The sequence below is a fragment of the Mastigoproctus giganteus genome, chromosome 10 (genome assembly GCF_048544385.1).
Source record: "Mastigoproctus giganteus isolate SK-2022 chromosome 10, ASM4854438v1, whole genome shotgun sequence".
Classification (NCBI taxonomy): Eukaryota; Metazoa; Arthropoda; class Arachnida; order Uropygi; family Thelyphonidae; genus Mastigoproctus; species Mastigoproctus giganteus.
In genome coordinates this window covers 78,686,670-78,710,768 of record NC_143584.1, presented here as the reverse complement: position 1 = coordinate 78,710,768, position 24,099 = coordinate 78,686,670, and the positions used below count along the sequence as shown (strand labels likewise).

The following is a 24,099-nucleotide window of genomic DNA, read 5'->3' as shown; positions in this document are numbered from 1 at the left end:
TACTGCTGGCAGGTTAAAATGGAGTGGAACACAATACCATTGGTTCCTAAAGAATTTGGTCTTTCAAAATGCACTGAAACAGAAATTATAGCAAGTGGCAGATCATCATGTGATAATTTCTCTGAATATGCTGCAAATGTTCCACTATCCTATGAGGTAGTAGCTTTTAGCAGGATAATTCATCTCTTGACAGACACTGAGGAAACTAAATTATACCCTGCAACAGCACTATTGAACATGACTTTATTCGAAAGAATGCATAAGCATGGAAATTATCCCTAATATGAAAATCAAAAGGCTACTTATTATAACTAAATACAGAATTAAAACGCACTCCTCCATAACAGAAGTAGTTGCACCAGACACCATAAGGCTGCATGGATGTAGGTTGGAGATAAAAATGGACTGCATGCTAAATCAAAGGGGAAAAAAAATGTAAGAGAGTGCACATTAAACATTAAAACAAGTGTGCCAATAATCAGTTATCAACAGAGAACTACATTTCATTTTATTTACAGCAGACATCTCATTAAATAAAAAGACTAGTTCAAAAATATCAGCACCACTGCAGCATTTTCTTTTTCTTTTTTTTTGAAAATGCAATTCCATATGTAGCATATATGAAGGCATATTTTCATGGTATTAAAGTGAGTCTCCCCCGATGGTATTCTCCACCTTGTTGCAGTGGGGGAGTTTGCGTGTCCCGATGACCCGGAGAGCTAAGTCGGCGGTAGCTTAGCTACTGGTAGGGCCTCCCAAGCCAGACAGGTCAAAGGGTAGGGGGCAGACTAAGAGAGATACCCCGGCCCTCCAGGTTGGGGGTTGCTGCAATGGGCTAGCTCCTCGTTCAGTATAAAAAATACACAAATGCTAAACGACCTACAAGTGAAAATGAAAATGGACTGCACTTTCGGAAACGGAAAAGGACTATGATTTTGGGATGCTGGAATATTCAAGGCCTTTCAACTAAAAGAAACTTTCTTCCGGATGAACTGCAAAAATTCAAGTTAGACATCGTCATGTTATCAGAGACAAAGAAAAAGGGATGTGGAGTGGAAATAATGGGAGAATACTACCACTTTTGGAGTGGAGTTGATAAGAGTGAAAGAGCAAGAGCAGGAGTTTCTATTGCTGTTAAAAAGAAATTGAGACACAACATCAAAAACTGGCAATTTATTAATGAAAGAATGATCTCATTGGAACTGAAAATGTACGGGAGAGAAATATGTATTTTGGGAATATATGCCCTGACTAATGACACCGCCGATACTTTGAAGGATGAATTTTGGGAGGATCTGAGAGAACTAATAGAAAAAATTCCTAAGAACAAAGAGATATTTCTAATGGGAGATTTCAATGCAAGAGTAGAAACTGAACAAAATAGCAAAGTTATTGGAAGATTTGGAGAGAAAGAGAGGAATGACAACGGAGATGGACTATGTAATCTTTGTGAACAGTTCGACTTAAGAATAAACAACACATTTTTCCAATACAAGGATATCCATAAATATACTTGGTCACAGGAGACAAGACAAATTAGATCAGTTATAGATTACATTATTTCAAAACATTCAGGGACATATGTATTGAAAGATGTCAGAGTTTATAGAGGAGCTGAATGTGGATCTGACCATTTTCTTGTTAAAACAACAGAGGTGGAACTGGATTAATAAAATATGTGTGAACAGCCAATAATGCAGGGAAGGAGAAATGCTACAAGTGGATCAATTTAACATTGACCTACTCCAGGACTACAGCATTAGAAACAACTCCACCCAGAGACTGGATGCTGCAATTAACATAAAGATAAAAGGTAATACTGAAGAAATCTACAAATATTTAAAAAATACTGTTAAAAAAATAGCTCATGAAATCCTAGGCAAAAAAGAAGAGCCAAGGACCAAAAAAGACCTGGATTACAGAGAAAGTAAGAGCTGCTATAGAGGAAAAGAAACTTGCATATCAGAAATGGCTGGGTAATGGAATGATGCATATAGGAACATTTATGTTGAAAAAAAGAAAATAGCCAATCGGTTGGTAGTAGAAGCGAAAAATGAAGAATGGGAAAGGAAATGCGCAACTATTAACAGAAAATTGACTTCAAGCAATCAGCAGAATCTTGGACAGTCCTTAAAGACTTGAGAAAACAGAAAAAACACAATGCTGGTTTGCAATTAATACCTTTGAAAGACTGGACGGAGTACTACGAAGGACTTTTAAAAGAAGACCGGGAAGAGTTCAGGACAATGGAGGATTTTGGTGTAGAAGACTCAGGCTTAAAAATTTCTGTTAGGGAAGTGGAACTCCTGCTAAAGGAAGGAAGGAATGGCAAATCACCTGGACCTGGAGGAGTTTACATGGAACTTCTGAAATATGGAGGAAGAGGAGTGGCTGTTCTGATACAAAAACTGTTAAATAGTATACTGAGAGTAGAAGAAATACCGAAAGAAATGATAACAGGATATATTACATCAATTTATAAGAAGGGTGATCGGAAAAGCTGTTCAAATTACAGAGGAATATGCGTCTTGAACCCACTGTTAAAGATCCTTGGAAAATGGATCAGGAACCATTTAGAAGCCCAAATCGAGGTATTAGAAGAACAAAGTGGTTTTTCAGCTGGGAGGTCATGTATAGATCATATCTCAACAGTACGACAGATCCTTGAAAAATGCCAATCAAAAGGAAAAAAAATCTTTATGATTTTCATTGACCTTGAAAAGGCATATGGCAGTGTTCCAAGAAAACTCTTATGGGAAGCACTGAAAGAGGCAAATATTGATGGACAACTGATTAACATTATTAAGGCAATTTACAGGAATAATAGATGCAGAATTAAAGTGGGATCAGCTTTGTCACCTGAATTCCACACTTCAAAAGGCTTTTACAAGGTTGTTGCATGTCACCAACACTTTTCAAAATTTATATCGACATCTGCCTAAGATCCTGGTCAAAAAAATGTAATAAAATGGGATTGCCGATTAATAAGAACACCTATATTCACAATTTACTTTTTGCAGACAATCAGGTGGTGATAGCACAAGACTTAGAAGATGCAAAGTATGCATGTCGTCAATTGTTTGAGGAATATAAGCAATGGGGTCTAAAAATCAATTTTAGCAAGACTGAAATGTTGTCTTCAGGGCCAGGACACGTTCTAAATATTGCAGTTTTTAAAATCAAACAAGTCGACAAATTCAAATATTTGGGATCAATCTTACAAAGTGATGGATCATCCCAAGCAGAGATCAGTAAGAGAATTACAGATGGCAGAAAGGCTATCGGCATGTTAAACTCTGTTCTGTGGAGCAAAAATATCCTACATAAAACAAAGAAACTTATATTTCAGATGATTGTACAAAGTGTTCTATTGTATGGAGCGGAAACCTGGACATTGAATAGGTGAGCAGAAAACAAATTGCTCTCCACAGAAATGGATTTTTGGAGAGCAGGAACTTCTAGAAGAGACAGAAAATGGAATGAAGACATAAGAGAAAAAATGGAAGTGAAAAAGACTATTATTGACACCATCAGGAAAAAGTGTCTAACATGGTATGGACATGTAAAATGGATGCAAGAAAACAGATATCCAAAGGCTATCCTGGAATGGATACATCCTGGAAGAAGGAGAAGAGGAAAACCTAGGAGGACATGGATGGATGGAGTACGGGAGTGCATGACAGCCCGAGGCTTAACTGACAAAGACACCTTGAACCGCACTTTATGGTGGGAAAAAAATCCTAACAAGAAATAACTTGTAGGCTGAGGAAACCCATTGTAAATGGAAACACTCCTCTTGAAGAAGAATTAAAGTGAGTTCTATAACTCTGATCTCTGATAAGTAATCAGAAGTTTAATGTTCATATTTAAATTAATCACTTAATTTTAACATTTAAATTAACTCATCCTATTTCATTTACCTTCTTGAAGCTTGGTTATTAGCAATTTTAGTTCCTTCTTCATTGGCGGGGACAGCAGAATATCATCATATGAATGAAAAGGGTTTGCCGTTCTTCTAAAAATAAAAATGTATCAAACTCAGGTGTAATGAATACTTGTGTAAAAAATTAATAACTGCTATTAATGTATTAGTTTGTATTGATACAATACAATACAAATTTTGCATGTACATAAAGAAGTTTTTAGAGAAGAAGAGGATACCAGAAGTATCTTTAATCTGATTGGTTGTTAAATGAAGTGAAAGGAAGCTGAAAGAGAAATTGTTACAGCTAACAGGCAGCTGAGACTGACAGAATCTATTCATTTATATTAAGAAGAATCTGCAGTGTAGATAATCATACCTTTAGCGTATTCTACCTTGTTAGCCCTTAGACAGTTTTTTTCCCCCCTTTTCTTAATGGTAACTACAAAATGGTAACTACTTAATGGTAACTAGCTAAGGCCTCCAAATCCCTTGGACTGGTTAAAAGAATCTGCTTCGATTTCACCAACGTACAGCTCATAAAAACAGCTTGCATAATGATAATCAACCCAATTCTAGAATATGCCTCACAAATCTGGAATCCTCACACCAAAATTCTTATAAAACAACTGGAACGTATTCAGAAATCCATAGTCAGATTCCTGGTGTACAAATCTAGGTTGGAATTGAACACAAAATCCTACGATGAATGGTGCATTCACTTCGGGATTGTACCACTCTACCAAAGAAGAGCTGCGACAGACTGCAAATTCCTAATGCATCTCGTGGCTGGGAAGTTGGATGCCCCCGAGCTGCTCTACCTCATCAACTTCAGCTGTCCTCCAAGAGTCTTGAGAAGACAAAATATGCTGCCACAAGAGCCATTCAGAACTGATCAACTCAGATTCCATTACTTCAACAGAACTACAAAATTGCTGAATGAATCCAACATTGATATCCTAAATGAAAACATTAATATCAAAAAAGAGCTACAAAGGTTTTACAATCAAACTAATAGAGAATGAAAATAAATGACTAATTTAAAAATAACAACAATAATAATACTATAAAGATAGGTATACTTAGCTTTACCAAAAAAAAAAAAAAAAATTTTTTTTTTTTTTTAATGAACAAAGATAAGAAATAACAATTAGGGAAAAAAAAAAAAAAATAGGGATAACAATAAGAATAATAACACAAATCAATCAATGCAACTACTTAATGTGAACTATCAAGAAAAGAAAACAACAAAATGCTTAGAAATATAAATTTCTCTGTTACCACAGCTTTGCTCAAATGCAAATCGCTTGTAACATATGATATGCATTGTATATGTTGTAAATTGACCTTGTATATTTGAAATTGTATATTGATACCTGACATTGTGTACAGATTGTAAAATGAATGATTACTGTATTGCTACTGTAAAATTCCTCTTCTGTAAGGCTTCGGCTGTTTTGGAGTAATAAAAAAAAAAAAAAAAACACAGAGGTTATTGGAATGTATGATAATCTGATGCAGAGTATGAGCCATGTTGCCTGTTGATTGTGAACTTAAATTTCTGTTGATTATAATTTTCATAAAGCACATGACAAGGAAGCTTGTCAAAAGAACAGAAATAGAAGGAATGAACAAAGAAGAACAAGAAGGAGGAAGAAAGTTATATTTAGGTGAGGGTGGAGATGAACTCTGAATGGATCTTGACTAGGTTTTGGGATAGGTTTTGGAAGGAGGGAGAATAAAAGATGTTAAGTTAGAAAATAGTGCCCATGGGCCATTTGTAGAAGGATAATGAAATCTAGTATAATTGAGCAGATGGGCTGAGAAGTGGCAATTGAAGTTTAACACTGACAAATGTCAGGCAATCAATATATCCCGGAATAACATACCAACTTTGTGGTTGCACATCCTGGGTAACAGAGAATGAAAAAGACTTGGGGGTAATTGTATAGTCAATTAAAAGTTCTCTGAGTAGTGTAGACAGGCTGACAGGCCAGCTCATGGGGTTTTGTCATATACAGGAATTGTGTCAGCGGAGATAAGGAGGCAATTATCCCATTGTATAGGGCAATGGTTAGACCCCACCTTAAGTATGGCATACAGGTCTTGAAACTTCATTTTAGGAAGAATGCAGATCTGTTGGAACAGATGTAGTGAAGAGCAACAAGATTAGTGAAGAGAAACAAAAGGATACTCTTAAAAGAATGGCTTCAGTTCTGCAAACTGCAGTGTCTGGAAACTAGGTGTTTGCAAGGAGATCTGATTGAAGTACTTAAGGCTTTGAATGGACTGAGTAAGCTCAATGCTGATGACATTCTTTCTCTCACTCAGACTGAGGAGGCATAAATTCACATGAGGAGGCATAAATTCAAACTGATGTAGAATGGTTACAAAAGAGATGTGCATATATTTCTTTTCAGATGGATAGTTTGAATAAATTCAAGGGAGAACTAAACAAACTATTGGGGGGGGGGAGGTAAACTATATTGTTTCACAATAATTGGAAATGCATCAAAAGATTTGGGATTTGGGTGAAGAACATATGAGAAATATGGGTTTTTTTTTTTTTTTTTTTGGATAAAAAGGCTGTTACCAAAGATATTTGTTGTTATTATCCAATATAGTGAACAAAACACAATGGTGTATTTTGTTCACTGGGGGAGGTGTTCTGGTTCATGAATTTCTTTCTTTTTTTGTTTTCCTCTCGAATGTTAATTATGTCTTCTGTTTTTTAGGATCATTTCAATTTGGGGAAATAATAAAAAAAACATGGAGTGTGCAGGGAGGTCAGTTATTGTGAAATCAAGTTCTTGTGGAAACAGTTGATTCTGATTCTTCCACAATACTCCTTCCACCGCTGCCTGATATCTCTCCTCTAGACACTTTTTTCTAATTCTCCAAAATAAAAATGATCATAAAAGGAAAAGATTTCAAATAATGAAAAGCATCAAGAACTATGTTGTGTAGAGATCAATAGAATTCCAAGAGACTGCACTCTGGTATATTAATATCAAGTAGATTTCTGAGAGAAAAGACAATAAATTTAAAATGGGTGCACTTTAAAACTTCATTCTTAATTCGGATACTATATTAGATAAAAAGAACAAATAATATCATCAGTAACAGGAGTCTTGTTATCAAAAAAAAAAAAAAAAAAAAAAAAAGCCCACATTTCCCAACCACTTTATAGTCAAATCTTGCAATAAAGAAACAGGCAACAAATTCTATGGAAAATTAATACAGAAGTGGATACACAGTGCCATAAAGAATTTGTTTTACAGATATACTTTTTCAATTAAAAAATAATTAATGATGTAGGTTGAAAATTAATGCCATACAGGAGGAATATTGAAATTTATAATAACATAGCTCTAACAGATACTAAAATTTCTAAGTTCTTATGTTTTTATTTATATTAAAGTTATGTTTTATTTATAAAAAAGTTCTTATGTTTTCAGTTATACAAATTACATGAGAACAATAAATAAGAATAAAAAATTTACTTTTAGGAATGCCTTCACAAATTGAAAGGAGGGGGGGATGTGGCAATGCACTGCTGATCACGGATTTTACTTTGAAAGGGATAATTGTAACTAAGCTGTAAATCTTGAAATCAAGTTTTTACTTACAAATTCTGGGAATTTTTTGAACCTCTAGGAAGAGTCTTTAATAAAGGTGGCAGATTAGACTTTGAAATGAATAACAACATAAATACAGCAGGAAGTGAAGTAGAAAGCCAGTTAAACAAATTCATTTGGAACACATGGCAAGTAGCCAAAATACAAAATCAGCTGTTTATAATTCTGTGTAAAGTCTCTATTTTGACCTGTGCAGCTGAAAAAGAAATAAAAGAAATGATAAAAAATAAGAAACTTCAGAAATGAGAGTTTAAGAAAAATAAATGGACTCAACAGATGGAGGCAGTGGGAATTACAAATAAATAAAGGAAAAAAAATTTACTCTTCATGTGACAAATATCTAATCAATGGTAAGTGAAACAAACCTAACATGGTATGGAAAAAGGGAGATTAGTGAAATGCATATTTAAAGCAAACGTGAATAGTAATATGCCAAGAGACTGGACAAGAGGAAGATCAACTGATAGTGTCAAGCAAGCAATAGAAGAAAGAGGACTTACTCTGGCTGGGTCTAAATGGGAAATATGCTAGCATAGAGGAAAATAGCATATGGAAGACTAGTGGCCCAGTACAAATTTGCACTAACACACTGACCTGCTCCTTCAACCTGAGATTGAACCCCACCCTCTGTTAGCCAGTCTAAGTGGACAGAATAAAGTATCTCATGAAATAGACTCAAATTAATTTCCAATGCATTAATAAATTGAAAGTTCTTTTTTCTTTCTTTTTTTCTTTCTTTCTTTTTTTTTTTTTTATCGCCCACCAGGTATACCAGATTTGGATGCCAATAACAACAATAAATGAACTGTATTCAAATTCAAAAGTCTACAATTTATTTACTTTCTTAATAAAGCATTTACCTTTGCTCTCCTTCTCTTGAATCATAACATTCTAACGACCTTGCCACCTGTTGAATATGTCGAATTAAAAGTTGCTCTAAAGCTTCTATATGAAGTATTACATCACCTGTATTATAATGAGTTGTATCAAGGTTAGCTATTAGAAGATCATAAAGTTTCACTACTATTTTAGAATATTATAAATAAAAATTATATACAGTATGCAAAATTAAATATGGAATGAATTATACATTGCCACATGTAATAAGGAAATTTATTAATAAATAATTTCAGAAATGTAAAATAATTTACATTTCCGAAGAATCTATGTTCGAATTTAATTTAAAATATAAAATTAAAGCCTTGCATTATTATTTCTCTCTCTCAAAATCATTGTTGAAAGCTATATAATGCAAAACTGATTGAATTACACAATTGACTTACACAAGAGTCCTGCTATAAAAATGAATGAAGATATGTTCTGCCCTTGTGCAGAAAAATTTGAATCTGATAAGTTGCAACTGGATTAATATTGCATTTGGGCTGAAAGGAGAGCCTGGCTGAATCTGGCACTGCTGAATGAATGGCTGAGTGTGACATTAATTTACTTCTGCTGAAACTCAGATTTTGACAAATTTCACAGAACTTCTGAGACTGGAAAGAATATTCACTGATATTTGGCCAGTAGTCTCAGCCTGTTAGTGATGATGGTGATCAGTCTGTTGGTACTGAAATTGTAAGCATGAGTCATTAGGAAATTCAGTGACTGAAATAGGTGATTGAAAGAGGGGGAATGACCCTTTACTGTCCCCCTTCTGCATTCCTTTTTCTGGTGTAACTGGAGTGTTACAGAAAAGAAAAAATGTACATAGACCGCATTCAAACTCATGGCACATATTAGCATTAAGCTTGTCCAGTTCTTCTTTGAATTTATTTAAGCTATCAACTTACACAACCACAGATGGAAATTTGTTTAAGCAATCAACCACTCACTGGATAAAGGCAAATTCCTGCACATATATTCTGAAACTGTCATTCTTCAATTTGAATTTATGTTCCCTGAGGGAACATAAATTCAAATGTAATCTGAGCAAGAGGAAGAATCCCATCAGCACTGAGCTTGCTCAACCCATTTAAAGCCATAAACACCTCAATCAGATCACCTTGCTGGTGCCTAGTCTCCAGATGCTGCAATTTGCAGAACTTAAGCCTTACTTAAGAGAATCCCTTTGTTCCCCTCACTAATAGTAGTAGTAGTAATGATGGAGGCATGTGATGCAAGAAAACATGCATATCAGCTAATGTAGCATCAGCCAAAAAAAAAAAAAAAAAACACACACCCAATTTCACACATCCATTCCCTCTAAACCGTTGTCCAGTTCCTCATTGAATTTATTTGGCCTATCAACTTCCACTACAACAGATGGAAATTTATTCCAGCAATTAATGACCTGCTGGCTAAAGGCAAATTTCTGCACATCTAATGTACAACTGTCTTTCCTCAATTTTAATTTATGCTCCCACAGGTTCATAATCTGAGCAAGCGAAAGAATCCCATCAGAATTCAGCATGCACAACCCATTCAAGGCCTTAAACACTTGCAGATGCCTAGTTTCCAGCCACTGAAATTTGCAGAACTTAAGTCTCTTTCGGTAAGAGGACCCCCTTCATTCCCCTCACCAATCTTGTTGCCCTTCTCTGTACACGCTTAGAATACATCCTTCCTAAAATGAGACCTCCAGACCTGTACGCAGCACTCAAGGTATGCACTGACCATTGCCTTATACAAATGGATAATCACCTCCTTTTCCCTACTAGCAAAATTCCTGTATGTACCCCATGATCTGCTCTGGCAGTCTCTCTGCATTGCTCAGAAAATTTAATATCTGACTGCACAATTACTCCCAGATCTTTTTCATTTTCTACCACCCTAGGTGTAGTACCACACAGTTGGTATGTTTTTCTGGTACTTCTACCTGTACTTTGCAATCGTCAATGTTAAGCTTCAGTTGACACTTCTCAGCCCATCTGTCCAAATTTTCTAGATCCTGTTGCAGTAGCACACTGCCATTACTGTCATTAACAACCCTGCCAACCTTTGTATCATCTGCAAAATTTGACATTACGCCTGCTATACCTTTACCAATATCATTGATAAATATACAAATAATATACTAATAACATTAGTCCACGAAGAGCAGCTTCCATTGATTACCATTCTCTGTGTTCTCCCACTCAATCACCCTTTTATCCATTGTAGCAACTTACCCTTAATACCACACTGCTCCAATTTGTACAGTAGTCTTCCATGTGCAACAGTGCCAATCTTGTTGTCTTTCTTATTACCCATTCCAGGAGCACTACATATTTCCTAAAATAAGGCCTTCAGACCTGTATGCAGTATTCAAGATGTGGCCTGACCATTGCTTTATACAAAGGGATAATCACCCTCCTTCTCCCTGCTAGCAAAGTTCCTGTATATCATTGACAAGGCCCCATATGCTGATCTGGCAGCCTGTCTGCACTACTCTGAAAACTTCATATCTGATAGAACAACTGCTGCCAGATCTTTTTCATTCTCTATACCCTGAGTGTAGTACCACACAGTTGGTATGATACTCTGGGGTCACTGCTACCCATATGCAGTACTTTGCATTTGTCAATGTTAAACTTCAGTTGCATCTTTCGGCACACTGCACAACTTTTATAGATCCCGTTGCAGCCGCATTTCATCATTACTGTCATTAACATCCCTAAGAACCTTCATGTCATCTGCAAACTTGGACATTAAGCCGGATATACCTTTATCAATATCACTGATATATACAAAAAACTACAATGGGCCTAACAAGGACTCTGGGGAACTTCACTATTAACATTATTCCATGAACAGCAATGTCCATTGATTACCACTCTCTCTCTTCTCCCATTCAACCATCCTTTATCCATTGTAGCAACTTGCTCTTAATGCCATACTGCTCCCACTTGTACAGTAGTCTTCCTTGTGCAACAGTACTAAAAGCTTTCCTAAAATGCAAGTACAGTCAGTCCTTGTATAACACATGTTTACATTACACGAATTTGATCATACATGATTTATAAATAGGGGAACGATATCTTATATAACACGAACCGAATTCGCTTATGCGCGATTCGCCTTTGTGTTTACAAGAAATGGCAGTCAAATGCGGAATCACCCCAACCGAACGCAACACGATAGGAATGAAGAGAAGATTCTGAAAATGTATTTACATGTTTTATATCAGTGAAGGGGAAACACATTTCACCATAATAACGTAAAGACCAACACAATTCCAGCTATTGGTATAATCGCAAATGCAATTAGATCGAGTTTACTACCAGTTTATAACAGATTCCACTAGCAGAAATGCAACTGGAAATTGTTTTTATTGTTTTATGGTAGTAACCCCTAGAAATGTGTTTTAGTAAAATGTGAATTGTTAATAGTGTATCTCTGCCTTTACGGTGTTGTTTATTCAGTTGCTACACGCGCGCAGCTAAGGTGTGAAAAGGAAGTGTCCTGGTGAAGACATTGCAGATTCAGAGAGAAAAAGAAAAGCGATATCGATAAACAGAGGCGGACTGGATCAAAAATTCTCATACTAGCGTTTATGGCCAAAATCACATTGGCCTCCGGCCCACCGGGGTTTTGCCAGTAAGGCTTATGGCCAGTCTGCCTCTGTTGATAGAGGAAAAAATATGAAATTGTGAAAAAATATGAATTATGATAGAAGCAAAAGCATTAGCAATATTTTATTACATAATAGTCGTAATAAAATATGTATTTTATTACGATTATTTATTGTGTTTGGTAATGTTTTGGTTTGTGTGTTCAATCTTGGGTGGCCGGCACCCAACCCTATTTTTCCCATAGGGCCTAGTGTTTTATATTGTACAATTTTGTATTGAATGAGGGGTTCTAGGAACACAACTATCGTGCTATATGAGGACTGACTGTATATGATATCAAAATTATTTTTTGCATCCAGTTCCTTTGTGACTACATCGTATTATCTAATCAAATTGGTCAGATAAGGCTTTCCCTTAACAAACCCATGCTGTGTCTGAACTATAGCTGCAGTCTTGTCTAGATGATCCTAAAGTGCTTCTTTAACCATTGACTCTATTATTTTCCCTAGAACAGAAGTTAATCTAGCAGGTCTGTAATTACTTGTATCACCTTTCGATCCCCCCTTTGTGAATTGGATATATTTGCACTTCTTAGTCTATGGAGGGACCTCCCTTGAATCCAAAGCCGTTCTCATAATTATGGCTAAAGGTTTGCTTACTTCCTTTGCTGCCTCCTTTAATATCACTGGATAGAACCCATCCACTCCACGTGCCTTTCTTATGTTTAACTTCAGCAATTTCTCTTCCACTTTCCACTCAGTTATTACAAAGTCATATAGCCCCCTATTAGAGTTGGATAAATTTCTGGCCTCAACTTAGCTACAGAATTCCTCACGTGCGAATGCAGATGCAAAATCCTCATTCATTTTATCAGCTTCCTGAGCAGGATCATTAACAGTCAATAACAAGTAGACCAATCTGATTCATCCCCTTCCTTCTAGAGTTTACATAAGTAAAGAAGTCTTTGCTGTTTTTCTTTGCTTCCTTTGCCACAGATTTCTCATAATCTGCCTTTTCCTAACATCTTTGTGACTTGATTACAGACTAGTTTATATCTACCATAGGCTTCTATGTCATGTGATAATTTTATATGCATTGCATGCATTTTTCTTCTCTGCTACGAATCTCATTCGTTTATCTGACATCGATTTAGGCCTAAATATTGAAGAGTATTTCTTAGTTATTAAGAACAGCCTAGTAGCTTCCAAGATTAGTTCCTTGAGTGCTTCCGATTTAGAATTTTCTGTTTGTAACATCATCAGTGGTCCTACTGTATAGAATTTAAAAACTGTCTGAAAACACGATAGTCACCTTTACAAAAGCAAAATCCCTTTCCTTTACCCCTAATGGTAGTTGCATCTTAAAGTAAATCCCACAGCATACGAAATCACTGCCACCTAGTGGTCCTTTTACCTGAAGATTCTTAATGCATGAATAATCACTGCTGATAATCAGATCAAGGGTATTACTTCCTCTGGTTGCTTCTAGCACATGCTGCTGTAGAAAACAGTCATCCAGTAAATTAACAAAAGTGATCAACCCACAGGTTCCAGTCAACAGTACGGTTAAAATCTCCCATTATAAGACAATCTTATTTAATGGCCAACTCTATTTCTCTGTACAGTTATTCATTGTACTCATCAGAGTCTTTAAGCCTATAACACACTCCTACTCTCATTTCTGCTTTCTCAGTGCGTATGTCACACCAAACTGACTCAACATTGCACTGGCCACCCCTGTCAACTGTATGCACTTCCTTAAATTTTATGTTTCTTAACTAACAGCATAATTCTACCTCCCTTCCAATCCTTTCTGTCACAGTGATGCTATAATTGTCTATGGCCACTTCTCTAAAACCTGCCACCAAGAAGACCCAACATGTGGCCACTGTGGTACAGTGAGCCATCAGTACAAAGAATGCCCAAATAAAGACTCTCCTGAGACCTGTCCCAACTGTAAATTAAAGAAGAAAAAGGATACTCATTCATACAAAGATCCTTCAGATGCCCAGAATACCTAAAGCCTCAAGAAAACATTAAACTAAGCAGATTTTAGATAGTAATCCTAACAGGAATAATAACAGGTGTAGCAAGACACTCCAGCTTAACTCGCAAATCAATATCCATTATGATCTTTCAAAAATCATAGCAGAACACAACATATACATTCTTTGCATACAAGAGCCATACTTCTATAAAGGGTCAATAAAGGGTCTGCCCTTATGAAGTAAAATGGTTCAGTTCAAACTGATGTGACAGGCTCGGGAGGAAATGCCATTGCCAGAGTCTGGGCAGCCAGTGTCATCACTGCTCCTGACATAACCATGACTACAATAATGAATCTCTGCATCAAACATGCTGCTTATGCTTGCTTAGAAGGCCTAGTTGGCCAAATATACATACATAATAACCTTGTATATGCATTGCAGCCAGCAATTAGAACCTTTCCTTAATTACCTGGAGGAGGCACTTTACAAACTGGAGGGGAGGAAATTAATTATACTAACAGATGCCAATGCATCTTCCTCCAGCTGGAATAGCCCACAGGCTGGGCCCAAAGGAGAACTACTTTAAGAATTCTTGGATTCAAACAACCTCATACTCTGGAACCCAGCAGGGCACCTGCCGACCTGTGTTATGCCCACCGGACAGTCATACATCGACCTGACCATCTTGAACTGGACCCTTGGCCATTGCATTGCAGACTGGCAAATCCATACCTCTTGGACAGGTAGCAACCATAATGTTATTACATTTAATCTTTAGTGTTCCGACTCACAGAGGATGGAATGGTGCAACCAAGACTTCCCCAGATATAAAATCCACAATGGTAACTGGAGAAAATTCATTAAAAAGTACTATACAAACTTATATTCTAATGTAGTAATAACACAATATATATATCAGAATCAAACTTACAGTATATATATTTTTTATCTCCTACCAAGTTTACATTATATGACTTCTGTATATCCTATTAAGTTTAAATTGTACGTATTAAGCTATAACATTATGTTTGTAAATTCTAAGCAGTTATAATAGATAATAAATTTAACTATCTATTGCCAACCTACATGATTTGAACTCTCACATGAGCTATTTGTGATATTATGGCAAATCTATGGCAAATCACCAATTCTAAAAGCTCTACGAATATTAATATTGCCAGTTATAGGCAGATATGAAGTTCTCTGAGCAGTGCAGACGAGCTGCAAGAGTAGCTCATGGTGTCTTGTCAATGATATACAGGAATTTTTCTAGCAGGGATAAGGAGGTGATTATTCCCTTGTATAAGGCAATGATTAGGCCACATCTTGAGTACTGTATACAGGTCTGGAAGCCTCATTTCAAGAAGGATGTAGAGCTGCTACAATTGTAAAGCAGTTATTAATCAGTCCAAATTAGATTTTGAACAGACTAAGAGTAGAAAACTTGCCCTGATGGTAGCCGAGCATTCTGGTCTCTTGCCAAAGCTATTGGCCGTAACTTTTGCCCATCTCTGCTCCCACCTCTGTGAAAACCAGATGGTTCTGTTGTCACTTCAGCCAAAGATAAAGCTGACCTGCTAACATACCATTTTTCTTCCAACTCATGTATTAATGATCTTGGTAAAACGCCTCCCACCATTCCCAACACACTCCATTCAACACCTCCTGTGGTCTTCCGTGAATCTTGATGCAAAGAAAGCACCAGGTTCTGATGGTATTTCTCCACGTGTTCTCAAAACCTGTACTCCTGAACTTACTCCTGTTCTTTGCCGCCTTTTTTCACTTTCTTATTCCAAAGGTTTTTTTCCTTCTGCTTGGAAATTTGCTCATATCCAGCCAGTTCCTAAAAAGGGTGACAAATCCCTCCCATCCAATTATCGTCCCATTGCAATTACTTCTACTCTTTCTAAAGTAATGGAAAAATCAATTAACCATCAACTCTTAAACTACCTAGAAACCTTAAATCTGATCAATGATCACCAGTATGGATTCTGTCAATGTCGATCCACTTGTGAGAGATATTCTGGCTTATATTACTCATTTATGAACAAATTCAGTGGAAAAGTTTGATGAAACACAAGCAGTTGCTCTTGACATCTCAAAGGTTTTTGATCATGTTTGGCATAAAGGTCTTCTAAACAAGCTTCCATCTTATGGTTTGCCAACTGTTTTTAGTAAATGGTTATCCAGTTTTCTCTCTGATTGCTCACTGAGGGTGATGGTAGATGGCTCTTTATCTTCTAACTTCTCCACTAATGCTGGTGTTCCCCAAGGTTCAGTTCTTTCCTCGACTCTTTTCCTCTTGTATATTAATGACCTTCTTCCATTTACTTGAAATCCTATCCATAGTTTTGCTGATGATAGCACATTGCATTCCGCTTTATATTTTGAGAAACCTTGCTCTGCTCAATCAGCTTCAACTTCTTAAATATCTGCTACCAATTCCTTAAATGCCGAACTTCAGGTAATTCTCCAGTGGGGCAAAGACAACTTAGTTGATTTCAATGCTTCTGAAACTCAGTCTGGTCTTATATCTCGCAAAAAGGATTCTTCTGCTCCTATGCTTATCTTTGGTGACAGCCCAATTTCTAGACAAAATGATATATCTCTTTTGGGGATTACCCTGACTTCTAATCTCTCTTGGCACAAGCACATTACAAATATTGCTTCCTCTGCATCTAAAAAACTTGGTTTTCTCTTTCATTCTTGGCATTCACTTCTTCCACACAGCTGTTCACTCTGTACAAATCACAAATCCACCCTACCATGGAATATTGTTCCCAATTTGGGACGGTACCCCCAAAACCTCTCTCACGCTTCTAGATTCCATTCAGAAGAGGGCAGTTAGGTTAATTAATGACTCCTCTCTAACAGAGTCCCTCCACTTACTGTCTCATAGATGGACTGTTTCTGCTGCATGCCTTTTCTACAGATACTTCCATGGGCACTGTTCTTCTGAATTGGCTTCTATAATTCCAGCTCTCTCTTTCAAAACAGTCCGAACACGTGCCACCACCAGCCAATATCCATTTACTGTCCAACTTCAAACTCACAAAACCAACTTTTCATCTTCCTCGTTTATTCATTCAATTGTCCTTTTCTGGAACAACCTTCATACGTATTTCCTGAAAATTACAGTCTACAGAATTTAAAGTGTAATGTCAACAAATATCATCTTTCATCTTCTCAACCTCCAACCCAAGCATGGTACTAAGTACTATAGGTTCTAAGTACTATACGGTACTAAGTACTATACCGCATTAGGAATAGTTTTATTTATTAAGAAATTTCCTTAATTCCTTAATAAAAAAGAAGACCTGAGGTCTCCCATACACCCATATAGCAAGCATATTGTTATGTATATGCTGATGGATTTAGCAGAGTAACCTGTTCTATTTTATGAGAGGATCATTGATACTAAAAATATCTTAATTTAAATCAATCTTGGGAGTGAGTAATGCTTCAGTGTTACTAGCTCCCAAGATTGGTTCAAATTAAGTAGTCTTCACTTAATATTTTCCAAGGAAATGAATGCAGACTATTAAATGTGAATTTTTATGTGATCAGGATTTTACAGAATAGTTTGTTAAAATAAAGAGCAAATATTTGTTTTGTATTGTATTTTTAATTAACTGCTCATTATCATCCTATGAAATATGCAAAATATATTGAGAGTATCATTTTAAAGTGGAATATTTTTCAACTGTTGCACTTGTTTCACTAGAACAGCCAAAACAATATCCAAGTCCTGCAGGAACCAAACAGATGCTCAGCAATTATATGGGCTCTTTTTACAATAAGTAAGCCTATAAAACACTTGAAAGGATGCAAGCAGAGATTTGGATGGAAATATAGTAACTCTCATGAAATTCACTGTTACTCTTTGGTAATTTCCTGACAAAAAGGGGGGGGAGAGTCCTGAGTTATTGGCAAAGTTTAGCATGTTCTTTTTTCCAAATCATTATTTTAATTTATTCGGTTTCATATTATACGAAGGATGAAATGTTTGAATGTTTAAACAAAAAGCACATGAATGAATGAATCTTAAAACAAACAGCACAATGAGGCTGTTCATCATAATCATACAGTGATTACAGTGATAAGATAGATTACTATCATCCTGTTTTCTAGTTTTCAACAAATAAGTAACAACATAGCTTTCCAAAGGCTTCCTTTGAAAAGCAGTGTTGCCAAGCAGTTTAGCAAACGGTTTCATTCATGTTTCCTTTTTTCTTTACACTTATACAGAACCTGCCTTGGTCTTCATAACATTGGGCACCACTGTAAACACCAAGCCCTATAACCCCAACTAAAAGATAACCTAATCAAACAAACAAGTACTGAATTCATGCACCAACAATACATTTCAAATGAATAGCAGCAGTTAATGATGATGCTGGATCTAGAAGTACTGAAATTTTGTTCATGAAGAATGCAGATGCAGAACATTCTCCTCAACTTAACTGTTCACAGCAGACTCACTTTTACAGAAGAGCATTTTCAACAACAGTATCATAATAAACAATTGTAACAGTTTGGTTTGTATCACATACTCTAAAAAAAAGATTTGTCCTGCCCCCAAATGGATGGGTAAACATCACGAACTTTGAGAAAACTACATTGCACAATTACATTATATTTAGAAACCTCTTCCAAAATGTACATGATGTATTTTTTTAAAACACATTTACAAAAATGATCAAAGGTTTTAAAAGACGGAAAGTGTGGCTAGTTTTCTTACCAGCAATCTGCATTGTAAGAAGGGTCTGCTGAAATAACAGCCAGTCATCTGCAACATCATGGTCTTTTTTTCTGTTCGCTGATCTCAGCTGCCTAACTACAGCCTTAAATTCATTAACATAAGAACTAAAAAATCCCTAAATGGAAAAAACATTTAAAATTATATAGAAAATTTTTTTCAAAATTTTCAAATAAATAAATTTAACTTATACCTTTAAATTTAAATACATATTTAAGAGAAACAAAGTCGATTTCTAGTTTTAGACATCAGCTTTAATTTTAAACGAAATACATATATCATTAGAAAAAATACAAGATCATGGTTTATCTCGGCCAATAATTTTCTGCAATTCTGTTTTTGGAACTATTTCATATTTTCTCTGGAAATCAGTGGTTAAATGATGATTTTATTAAGCATATACACTTCCTGAATTACAACATAAGGATTAAAAAATTGGTAATTTTACTTAAACAAATATTTGATAATACAGGGTGTCCCATAAGGAATTGCACTTTTGTTTTCTTTAAAACTCAAAAACGAGTGGTGGGGGAGGTGTGCGGCTAGTTCCTACTGTTAGACCAGTTCTTGGAAATTCGGTAGCAATGGATCGCTTCATGGGACCAGCACACACGTTTTGTGCTCTGGTCCCGTGAAGTGACCAGAGGTAGTTTTTACCAAAATTCAATCATTACCGTTAGATGTACAGAGAAGGGCAACAAGATTGGTGAGGGGAACAAAGGGGTTCTCTTACCAAGAAAGGCTTAAGTTCTGCAAATTGCAGCAGCTGGAGACTAGGCACCTGCGAGGTGATCTGTTCGAGGCATATAAGGCCTTAAATGGGTTGAGCACACTGAATTCTGATGGGATTCTTCCATTTGCTCAGATTACAAACATAAGGGGGCATAAATTAGAATTGAGGAAAGACTGTTGTAGAAGAGATGTGCAGAAATTTGCCTTTAGCCAGCCGGAAGTTGATTGCTGGAATAAACTTCCATCTGTTGTTGTGGAAGTTGATAGCTTAAATAAATTCAAGGAGGAACCGGACAAACTTGTAGAGGGAATGGTTGTGCGAAATTGTTTTTTTTTTTTTTTTGGCTGATGCTACATAAGCTCCTATGATGGCTTTCTTGCATCACATGCCTCTATTACTACTACATATATTTCATAATAACTACAATTTACATTCTAAACCTCAAGAACTTCCTGACTTGTATTGGCCCATCGCCCTACTCTTGGTGCTGAGTAAGGTGTTTGAACATGTCAGAAAATAGACGACCACTACAGGGCTGCATAGATGCCTGCTCCAAATCAATATGGCTTCAAGCCAGGAAGATCAACTGTTGATGCATTGGAAAATCTCATCAACATGGCCAACAACTGTGACAAGAAATACCTCCTAGTTACCTTAGTCGACTTCGCTGGGGCGTTCGACACCCTTTGGTGGCCGAGCGTCCTCGGCCAACTGCAACAATCTCAACTCCCTAACAGCCTCTATAACTGCATAAAAAAACTATCTAATGTAGTAGTCCAGGCACCAAGTGAAGAGGAAAATCTGCCAAGGTTGTTCCCAGGGCTCAGTTCTTGGCACGCTGCTCTGGACTTATGTCCTGGATGAGTTCCTGGCTATGGACTTTGGGGAGGTCCGCACTCAAGCCTATGCAAATGATCTGTCACTAATATTGGCCGCTGACTCAAGGACTCAACTTAACTTGAAACCTAAGAAAATCGTGTCCTCACCACACTTATGGACTGGGTATGACACCACCACCTCACAAAATCTCAATCCATCTTGCTAAAAGGCTCACTGGCCCCAATAAGACCACCACAGATCAAGATCCATGGCATTACAGTCAAACCTGTCCCTGAACTAAAGCACCTCAGAATAATAATAAATTTCTTTGTATATAGTTCAGGTGTGGGAGGAAGGATTCCTCCCACACCTGAACTATATACAAAGAAAGATCAGGACCTACACGGAAATGGTTTGATTGGATACAGGGTGACCCGCCAAGACTGGGGGTTAAAAAAAATGCACACTGGCTCTCTTTTATAAAGCCATATTCATTCCCACAATCACTTATGCCTCTGGGGCATGGTTTCACAAGGCCTCCACTGTAGTCAATAAGAGAAAATTGGAGTCCATTCACAGTCCAATTCTTCTTAACATGACCAGGGCATGTAACATGGTTAGCACACATGCACTGCAGATACTAACAAGGGTGCTACCCCTTGACCTGGAGGCACACATGTTGGAATGCTCTACAAACTCAGTAGGGACAAACTCCTACCTATATCTACCATACAACAAATCCACTAGGCAACACACCCAGTGAGAAAAGAAGACTTCTGACCTACCTACAAAACATTTGGCAGGAAAGGTGGACAACCTCCACCAAAGGAGAAATAACTGGAAAATTTATACCGGGCATCGACAGAGTATTTCCCCAGTCCCTGGATGTCACGTGAACTGATCAGACATGTGGCAGAGAAGAAAAAATGCATGGGATATATATAAAAATTAATGGGTGACATGGAAGCCTATGATAGATATAAGCTGGTCTGTACCCAAGTCACAAAGGAGGTTAGCCAGGCAAAGGCAGATTATGAGAAATCCTTGGCAAAGGATGCAAAGAAAAACAGAAAAGAGTTCTTTACCTATGTAAACTTTAGAAGGAAAGGGATGAATCAGATTGGTCCACTGATGGTTCAACAGTTGAGGATCCTGCTCAGGTGGCTAACAAACTAAACGAGTATTTTGCATCTACATTCACACATGAGGAGTTATTCAGGAAGGGGAATGTCAGAGGTGAAGTAAACTCTGGCAGTGAGCTAGATGATTTTGTAATAACTGAGAGGAAAGTGGAGGAGAAATTGTTGAAGATAAACATAAAAAAGGCACCAGGGGTGGATGGGATCTATCCAGTTATATTAAAGGAGGCAGCAAAAGAAGTAACAAACCCTTAGCCATAATGAGAGCTTCTTTGGACTCAGGGGAGGTACCCATAGACTGGAGATGTGCAACTGTGACCCCAATTCACAAAGGAGGATCAAAGGCTGACACAAGTAATTATAGACCTGTGAGTTTAACTTCTATTCCAGGAAAATTAATGGAGGCACTGGTTAAAGAAGCATTGCAGGATCATCTAGACAAGACTTCAGTTATAGCTCGGACACAGCATGGTTTTGTTAAGGGAAAGTCTTGCCTGACCAATTTGATTGGATACTATGATGCAGTCAGAAAAGAACTGGAAGCAGGGAATAACTCTGATATTATATATTTGGATCTTAAAAAGGCTTTTGATACTGTTGCACATGGAAGAGTGCTGCACAAATTGGAGCAGTGTGGCATTGGAGGCAAATTGCTGCTATGGATAAAGGGATGGTTGAGGGGGAGAAGACAGAGAGTGGTAATCAATGGACACTGCTCATCGTCGACTAAGGTCATTAGTGGAGTTCCTCAGGTTTCAGTGATGGGTCCATTGTTGTTTTCTGTATTTATAAATGATATTGATGATGGTATATCAAGCTTAATGTCCAAGTTTGCAGATGATACAAAGGTTGGCAGGGTTGTTAAGGACACTACTGACGCTATGCTGCTGGAACAGGATTTGGAAAGGTTGAGCAGATGGGCTGAGAGGTGGCAAATGAAGGTTAACATTGACAAATGTAAAGTACTACATATGGGAATCAGTAACCTCAGAGCAACGTATCAACTCTGTGGTACTACACTGACAGTGGTAGAGAATGAAAAGGACCTGGGGGTAATTGTGCAGGCAGATATGAAGTTCTTTGAGCAGTGCAGACGGGCTGCAAGAGTAGCTCATGGTGTCTTGTCAATGATATACAGGAATTTTTCTAGCAGGGATAAGGAGGTGATTATTCCCTTGTATAAGGCAATGGTCAGGCCACACCTTGAGTACTGTATACAGGTCTTGAGGCCTCATTTCAAGAAGGATGTAGAGCTGCTGGAACGAGTACAGAGAAGGGCAACAAGATTGGTGAATGGAACAAAAGGTTGCTCTTATGAAGAAACACTTAAGTTTTGCAAATTACAGTGTCTGGAGACTAGGCACCAGTGAGGTGATCTGATAGAGGTGTATAAAGCCTTGAATGGTTTGAGCATGCTTAATGCTGATGGGATTCTTCCTCTTGCTCAGAATAATTACCTGAGAGGGCATAAATTCAAATTGAGGAAAGATAAATGAAGGACAGATGTGCAGAAATTTGCCTTTAGCCAGCGCGTAGTTGGTTGCTGGAACAGACTCCCACCCCTTGTTGTAGAAGTTGATAGCCTATATAACTTTAAAGCTCAGCTGGACAGGTATTTCGAATGAATGGGGGGGGGGGGAATGGGAGTGGTTTTTTTTTTTTTTTTTTGGCTGATGCTGCATAAGCTTGCTTTCTTGCATCATATGCCTCTACTAATGTCCCCAACCTGGTTTTCACCAGGACTACAAACTACTATCTTTTAACTGGACATGGTGCCATCTGCAGCAAACTCCCCATGCTAGGCATCGAAAACAACCCCCTATGTGCATGTGGCTCCCAAGAAACCTGGGACCACTTGATGTTCGACTAGTATCTGTACGAAGACCTCCAAGCACTTCTAATCATTCAGCTCCAGTAAAATCCCATGAACCAGGATGAACAGAACTACAAACAATTCACATAGTTTGCCCAAGACTTGTTCACAAGGTGCAGAACCCTATTGCAATCAAGAAACTTGGCAACCACTTAGCATGACCATAACAACCTCATCACTACGAACTCTGCACTGCACTGCACTGAACCTCAGCCTGAGCAGCCCTGGCTGGACACATTGTGAAAACCAAGACTGAATGCAGCTAAGCTGCCACCTTGCCAGTTGGCAATCTGGGTAGGGCACCTAGCCTCACCCACTTTCTTTCCCTATCCTGGTGGGGGGGAGGGAAGGGGACGATCTGTTGTCTCCTTTCTTCCCCACAACCCCCACTTTCTCCTGTTGGGGCATGGGCATGCCCCACTAGAAATCATTGGAGTCGTCTTTTCTTTCGTCTCCATACGCCTGACTTTTCTCCCCAGCCTTCAATCTATCTCTCCCTTACTCTGCTATACACTAGCGCACGTCCCACACATCCAAATTTAAATTTGGATGTGTGCAGACAGTGTTAGGTGAGTCAGATAACTGCTAGCTTGGGGGGGGGGGGGATACAAGGATTAATACATTAACAGTAGCCAGTGGCAGAGGAGAAAGTTTATTCTTGCACTACTTCTACTGGAATGAGCAGCAGCCTGGAAAACAAGATGCAGGGTATTTCAGAGACTGCTGGGAGTCACTGCGG

At 37.5% G+C, this 24,099-nt stretch overlaps 1 protein-coding gene across 1 annotated transcript in view; it reads right to left on the bottom strand.

Moving 5' to 3' along the window:
* Positions 1-24,099, bottom strand: part of Cog7 (conserved oligomeric Golgi complex subunit 7) — a 335,222-nt gene that overhangs the window by 71,472 nt on the left and 239,651 nt on the right. Inside the window, exons 17-19 of the mRNA XM_090382401.1 lie at positions 18,779-18,914; positions 8,421-8,526; positions 3,921-4,015 (exon numbers count right to left, since the gene is read on the bottom strand). Of these exons, the coding sequence (XP_090238527.1) occupies positions 3,921-4,015; positions 8,421-8,526; positions 18,779-18,914 (337 nt within the window). The remainder of the gene's footprint in view (positions 1-3,920; positions 4,016-8,420; positions 8,527-18,778; positions 18,915-24,099) is intronic.